Here is a 7,804-nt window from a genome sequence, read left to right as displayed (position 1 = left end):
GTGGATTTTACTTTAAAGTCTATTTTGTCAGAGATTAATATTGCCACTCCTGCTCTTTTTTGAGTGTTGTTTGCTTGATATTTTTTTCCCATCCTTTGAGTTTTAGTTTGTGTCTTTAAGTCTAAGGTGTGTCTCTTGTAGGCAGCATATAGACAGATCGTGTTTTTTTGTCTAATCTGCCACTCTCTGTCTCTATTGGTGCATTTAATCCATTTACATTCAGCGTAATTATTGATAGGTACGAGTTTAGTGCTGTCATCTTGATGTCTTTTTTTGTATGTTGTTGACAGTTTCTTTGTTCCACTTAATTTTCTGTGCTGAGTCGTTTTTTTTTATGTATTTTCTTTTCATCTTTTTCATTGTTGTTGATTTTGTGTTTGCTGAGTCTTTTATATCTTTCTAGTTTTTGATTTTGACTTGTAGGATTGTTAGTTTCCTTTGTGATTACTTTAATATTTACCCCTTTTTTTAAGTGTATACCAGTCTTTTATTTCCTTATATCGGCTTGACTTCCTCTCCATATGAAAAATCTATGTTTACATTTTTTAAGTCCCTCTTTTTTGTTTTAATATTGTCATCTTTTACATATTGACATCTGTTTCCCTATTTTCAGTATTTTAGCTTGGATTTACTTTTGTGATTTCCCTTTCTGGGTTGCTATCTCATTGCTCTGTCCTGTGTTCTAGTCTTGGGTTGTTACCTGATGTTACTGATTTTCTAACTGGAGGACTCCCTTTAGTATTTAGTATTTTGGTTTGGTTTTTGCAAATTCCCTAAACTTCTGTTTATCTGGAAATGCCCTAATTTTGCCATCATATTTGAGAGACAGTGTTGCTGGGTATATAATTCTTGGCTGGCAGTGTTTTTACTTTCAAGGCTTTATATATGTCATCCCATTGCCTTCTTGCCTACATGTTTTCTGCTGAGTACTCCGAGCTTATTCTTATTGACTCTCCTTTGCAGATGACTTTTCGTTTATCCCTAGCCTCTCTTAATATTCTCTCTTTATCTTTGGTTTTGGCAAGTTTGATTATAATATGTCTTGGTGACTTTCTTTTGGGATCTACCATACATGGGATTCAATGAGCATCTTGGATAGATATCTTATCTTTCACAATATCAGGGAAGTTTTCTGCCAACAAATATTCAACAATTCTCTCTGTATTTTCTGTTATCCCTCCCTGTTCTGGTACTCCAGTCACTCGTAGGTTATTCCTCTTGATAGAGTCCCACATAATTCTTAGGGTTTCTTCATTTTCTTTAATCCTTTTTCTGATTTTTCCTGAAGCAAGTTGGTGTCAGGTGCTTTATCTTTTATCTCACTAATTCTGACTTCCATTGCCTCAATTCTGCTCCTTTCAGTTTCTGTTGAGTTGTCTAATTCTGAAATTTTACTGTGAATCTTCTGGATTTCTGATTGCTGTCTCTCTATGGTTCTTGCAGCCTGTTAAAGTTGTCATTATGCTCTTCTCTAATCTTTTTAATTTCCTCTGTTGCACATTCTGCCCTTTGCTTAATTTCTTTCCTCGTTTCTTGAAAAGTTCTGTATATTAATCTTTTGCATTCTGCCTCCGATAATTCCAAGAAATTATCCTTCTGTGGAAAATTTCTACATACTTTATTTTGGGAGCTTGCTGAAGCCATCGTAGATTGCTTCTTTACGTGATTTGATACTGACTGTTGTCTCCGAACCATCAATAAGTTGTTATATTTATTTTATGTTTGCTTATTGTATGCTAGTTTCTTGTTTTGTTTTGATATGTCCACATACACTGCTCATATGAGCTAGTTTGATTATTGGCACCTTTGAAGCTCTAGTGTCCTGTCACCAGATGGTTAGATCTGTTGCCAGGTATGTGAGCTTTGGAGTCTGCCCACTCCTCCTGTATGCATTCAGCTCAGGGACCCAGGTAGAGAGCCACCAAGTGTGTAGTGTAGGCTCTCACTTACAGTCCTAGACAGGCATCGGTGATTGGTGTAGGCACAGGCATCTGGCTATAGCAGGGGGACACACCGTGATCGAGGCAGGGGGCTGAAAGCCACCCCCGAGTGTCAAGGAGGAAGGTGTGTCTCTGTTCTGTGGAGCGTGTAGGTGGGTGGGTCTTGCCGCCAAACTGTGAGCACCTAATGTTGTTTGCTGAAAGGACTGGGGGGCACCTCTTATTCATGGGCCTCTATTGCAGGTGGCTATGTGGCGTGGGTGGAGCCACCAGTCCTCAGGCCCCTGATGTGGTAGGTGAAGACCCTGCTTAATGGGCAGAGCGGTGTCAAATGTCAAGAACCTGCCTTTTCACAGCTGAAACAGTTGAAGTTAGACTTGTGCTATATACCCTGTTGTACTGTGGTAATGTGGCTTGCGCTGTTGAGATGGGCCCACACAAATCTCTACAGGGGGAAGGACACTCAAAGTCCTGGATCCCATATGCCTGTGCCTAGACAAAGGAGCTGTGCCTACCCTGGGTTCCTGGCTTAGGGGAGCCGGCAGTTTATTTTTTCCTGTGTTAATTTCTTCACTCTCCAAGGCAGAGAGAATGGCTCCAGGCATGTGACGGATCCTACTTGTGGTCCAGGGGATTTGGCAATTGCTGAAGCTGGTCTGGGACCCGGTGCACAGCAGGGAGTGGGGAGGTAAATGGGAGAGAGGTTTTTCCCTAAGAGGGACGTTTTTTATCCATGCAGTAGGCCGTACTCAATTACTTGTCTTTTGCCGATCCAGAGCTGCTTCTTACTGGTTCTGGGTGACCATGTACACTCTCTGGCGCTGGGTCTCTCCCGGTGCGGATAATGCACCTCTCGAGCACCGCTGCTTGCCTGCCTCACATGTCACCCCAGAGCTGATCAGGCCCGAAGGGCTCAGGCTCTCGCCTGGTTAGGTCTGGCAACTCCTCGCTGCTTCCGAACCATCTCTCCTTCCCCCTGCCACTCAGTCTGTTTCCTCAACTCTGCCTTTGATTTTCAGGGCTCCCAGATTTGCATATATAATCGAATCACTTTTTTTTTTCGGGTCTTTGTTGTAAGAGGGCCCACCAGTAGCGTCTGACTTTTCCACCATCTTGGCCCCCCCTCCTATTTTATATTTTATTAAATAATTATATTTACCTTGATGCATTTGAATTCTAATTTTGATCCTATCCTTTGTTTAGGAGGTGTTTCTTTGTATTCTGTTATTCATATATTAAAATAACTCTATTGTCCCGTAATAAGCTGTGTTTGTATTAGCATAATTTTCCAACAAAAATGACAGATTACTTATAAAATATCACAGTGTAAGCATGTGACAAATTTCAAGTGTGAATAAATTCATTATATCTATTTCAAAGTTGAAGTATGATACAATGCTTTAAATTTTAAGTTTATTATATAAATTATTTTTCTCTGTATTTCTCATGAGAATCATAGTGTCCATACAATATGATCAGTGTTGCTTGGTAGATTCTTATTTCCCTGAACTTGTTTTAATTTTCTCATATTTAGTATTGAGTAGCAGTTGGAAGACTTGCTTTTCCGTTTTTTTTTTTCTTTTTTCCTTCTGCTCAGGTCCAGCTTTTATATGAACTAACTGATAGCATGAATAAGTTCTGGAATAACGTTCAGAAGAGGGGCAATCTCAGTCTGTCTTCAGCCTATTCAGAGACCATCGTAGGGGCTGTCCCGAGCTCTCCAGTTAGAAGTAGTGTAGGCACAGCTCCTCCAGATACCAGCACATGCAGCCCATCTGCTGACATTGGAACTACCACTGAGGTAAGTGTTTCTGAAAAATTCTATTACCAAATGAAGGGTGATATGTAATACAAAGAGTTCCATTTGATGATTGAGAATGATGATGACCTCACCTCTGTGGAAGCTGACAGGCTCGGAAGGCTCATGAGGAGCTGTGGTAGCAGTGACTGTGTATTATGGTTCTTTGTAGGCCCAAGTATTTTATCATTTTCAGTTGGTAGTGGGGTAGTTCAGGATATTGGGAGCTCTATGAAATGATAAAAACTGAGACACAGTAAAGATATGTTTCTTCAGAAGTATAGAAACTTAGAAACTGAGTGTAGGAAAAAAATTCTGTTCCCCTTGCCTCTAAGCCTATGCTCCTGTTTTGAATCAGGGTATTATTGTTATCTTCTAGATTACTGGTTCCTAGCCTCGTCAGACCCAATACCCTCTCCTCATATTCCCCACACTCAGCATTAAGAAGTTTTTTTTTCCATTCTTAATACTCTAACGTCAGTAGGCGTGACAGTGCTCCTTTTGTATAATAAATATTGTATATTGTCCTCTTCTGTTATTCCTGAATGAAAATAAAAAATATTTTAACCTACATATGCATATAATTTCAAGAATATATAATATTCTAAATACAACTTAAAGGATAAATAAAAGGAAAGTAATTGAAGGTACAATAATATGTATTTCGTTATGAATATGTTCAGATGTGACTACATTAAAAGACATAATGAAATAGTCAGATACATACAATCACTGTGAATGTGACAGCTGCAGATAAATTTGTTCAGGTCTGTGTTAAATACCACAAGCAGTATTGCTGTTGGCAAATTACAAAATGGAGGACTGTGGTCAAGTGAAGAAGATGTTAATTTCTTTTGTTTTGTTGTTGTTGTTAGGTGCCTTCGAGTTGATTCCGACTCATAGCTACCCTGTGTATAACAGAATGAAACTCTGCCTGGTCCTGCGCCATTCTCACAATCCTTGTTATGCTTGAGCCCATTATTGTAGCCACTTGAGTCAATCCATCTCGTTGAGGGTCTTCCTCTTTTTCACTGACCCTCTACTTTACCAAGCATGATGTCCTTCTGCAGGGACTGATCCCTCCTGATAACATGTCTAAAGTATGTGAGACGTATTCTCGCCATCCTTACTTCTAAGGAGTATTCTGGTTGTACTTCTTCCTAGACAGATTTGTTCGTTCTTTTGGCAGTCCATGGTAGATTCAGTATTCTTCGCCAGCACCACAGTTCAAAGGCATCAGTTCTTCTCTGGTCTTCCTTATTCATTTTCCAGCTTTCACATGCATATGAGGTGACTGAAAACATCATAGCTTGGGTCAGGCGCACCTTAGTCTTCAACGTGACATCTTTGCTTTTGAGCGCTTTAAAGACATCTTTTGCAGCAGTTTTGCCGAGTGCAATATGTTATGTGATTTTTTAACTGCTGCTTCCATGGGCATTGAGTCTGCCCACTCCTCCTATATGGATTCAGCTCAGGGACCCAGGTAGATAGCCACTAAGTGTGTGGTGTAGGCTCTCACTTACAGTCCTAGACACGCATCGGTGATTGGTGTAGGCACAGGCATCTGGCTGCAGCAGGGGGACACATTCTGAGCAAGGCAGGGGACTGATGGCCGTGCCCGAGTGTCCAGGAGGAAGGCATGTCCCTGTTTCCTAAAGCGCATAGGTGGGTGGGTTTTGCATTGATTAGGGATCCAAGTGAAATGAAATCCTTGACAACTTCAATATTTTGGATCCCTGATCAGTATTTTCTCTGTTTATCATCATGTTGCTTATTGATCCAGTTGTGAGGATTTTTGTTTTATTTCGAGGTGTGTCAAAGAGCTAACTGGCATCTCTGTTAAAATTAAAGCAAAGAGTTTTATTCATGGAATAGAGCGACCTGGATCAGGTAGCACTTTGTGAAAATTCACAAAAGTACTCCACCAAAAGGAATTTTTTATAGAATTTAAGTACAGAAAATGCAGGAACTTACAAGGAAAAATTCTGATTGGTTGACATTTATAAAATCATGCTTTAACAAACACCAGACAATTATGAGATCCCTTAAGCATTGTTTTGTTAATCATAAAGTTTGAGTCAGTTAACATCTTGTTAATTTATTAATTTTTTGGGAGGTAGCCTGAGTGTATATCCTTCCTGGGAGCATGCTGTGAGAGGAAGGGAAGGGAGCTCACAGGCTTCTTGAGGTATTCCAGCTAGCTAACGTTTGAAAGTGAGCTCAGAATGAGCAGTAAACAACAAAAATGGAGTCTGGTCTACATCTTTGGCAGAAGCTTCTTCTTATGGCAAGCATCTAGATTTTTGGGGCTCCTTCACAGGTGTAATTCATACTGCACACTGTAGTCTTTGATTTTCATTAGTAGGTACTTCTGGTCGTCTTCACTTTCAGCAAGCAAGAAAGATTTGTGTCATCTGCATATAGCCTGGAGTTGCGATATTGAAGGACTCTATGGGTAAAATATTTAACGACAGAGGAAGCATCAGAAGAAGATAGAAGTAATACACAGCGTCACTGTACCAAAAAGAATTGGTCGACCTTCAGCCGTAGCATATGATTAAGAAGGTAGCATATGATTAAGAACCAATGATATTGAAGGAGGAAGTCCAAGGTGCACTGAAAGCATTGACGAAAAACAAGGCTTCAGAAATAGACAATACCAATTGAGATGTTTCAGCAAACGGGTATAATACTGGAAGTGCTCATTCATCTATGCCAAGAGATTTGGAAGACAGATACCTGACAGACTGAATGGAAGAGATCCATATTCGTGCCCATTCCAAAGAAAAGTAATCCAATAGAATACGTAAATTATTGAACAATATCATTAATATCACACACAAGTAAAATTTTGCTGAAGATAACTCAAAAACAGCTGCAACAGTACATCGACAGTAAACTATCAGATATTCAAGCTGGATTCCTAAAGAAGATGTGGAATGAAGGATATCATTGCTGATGCAGATGGATCGTGGCTGAAAGCAGAGAATACCAGAAAGATGTTTACTTGTATTTTATTGACTACACAAAAGCATTAGACTTTGTGGATCATAACAAATTATGAGTAATATTGCAAAGAATGAAATTTCCAGAACCCTTAATTGTGCTCACGTGGAACCTGTCCATAGGCCAAGAGGCAGTCATTTGAACAGAACAAGGGCATACTGTGTGGTTTAAAATCAGGAAAGGTGTGTGTCAGGGTTGTATCCTTTCAGTCTGCATGCCAAGCTAATAATCTGAGAAGCTGGACTATATGAAGAAGATCAGGATTGGTGGAAGACTCATTAACAGCCTGCGATATGCAGATGACACTTGAGTTGATAAATTGCCAGACAAGGTGAGTACAAGTGAAATTGATAAATAAGATTAAATCTTAGAGGCATGTCAGTGGCAGAAAGGAGAGTGTTCCATTAAACAATTGTTTGCTGAGTGTCGTGTTATCAGGATGAACATGACTTCCTATTTTGAAAATGTTCTTTTGGGACACTGCAAGTCCAGGAAAATTAGGGCTCATATAGAATGATCGTATATGTTGGTCGCATACGTAGGGACCACCATTCACCAAAGTACCGTGTGAATGGTGCAGTCTAGAATTGTGCTATGTACAATGTATTTATTAGGACATGGTGGCCCTGGTGGGAGATATAATAGAGATGAACATGCTCTGCAATTAGGGAAGAAGGATAAATTAATTCATTCTTTGGGATCTGTGGATATTTTGCCAGGGAAGTATCATTTGAGATGGCTCTTTAAAAATCTATGAGACATAGATAACATGCCTTGATTCCACAGTGGTTAAGCGCTGGGCTGCTAATCGAGGGGTCGATGGTTCGCACCCACCAGCCACTGCGTGGGAGAACGATGTGGCAGTCTGCTTTAGTAAAGATTTACAGCCTTGGAAACCGTATGGGGAAGTTCTTCTCTGATCGTTAAGGTCGCCGTGAATCGGAATTGACTTGACGGCAATAGGTTTTTTAACAATTTTGTTTTACTAGGTTTATAATAAATACGATAGACTAGATGAACGGTGTCGCTATTAGCCAAAATGAGGAAGTTAAGAGTGAGA

At 40.0% G+C, this 7,804-nt stretch overlaps 1 protein-coding gene across 10 annotated transcripts in view; it reads left to right on the top strand.

The window, feature by feature from the left end:
* VPS13B (vacuolar protein sorting 13 homolog B) overlaps positions 1-7,804 on the top strand; it is an 866,934-nt gene that overhangs the window by 454,191 nt on the left and 404,939 nt on the right. For all 10 annotated transcript variants that reach the window (XR_002823075.1, XR_002823074.1, XM_023726045.1 and 7 more), the window contains exon 25: positions 3,538-3,741. Coding sequence is in view for 8 of the 10 variants with exons in the window: in XM_023726045.1 (XP_023581813.1) it covers positions 3,538-3,741 (204 nt within the window). In the remaining 2 variants the exon portion in view is untranslated. The remainder of the gene's footprint in view (positions 1-3,537; positions 3,742-7,804) is intronic.

Source organism: Trichechus manatus, unplaced genomic scaffold (assembly GCF_000243295.1).
Source record: "Trichechus manatus latirostris isolate Lorelei unplaced genomic scaffold, TriManLat1.0 scaffold00009, whole genome shotgun sequence".
Classification (NCBI taxonomy): domain Eukaryota; kingdom Metazoa; phylum Chordata; class Mammalia; order Sirenia; family Trichechidae; genus Trichechus; species Trichechus manatus.
This window is presented reverse-complemented; position numbering and strand designations above follow the sequence as displayed.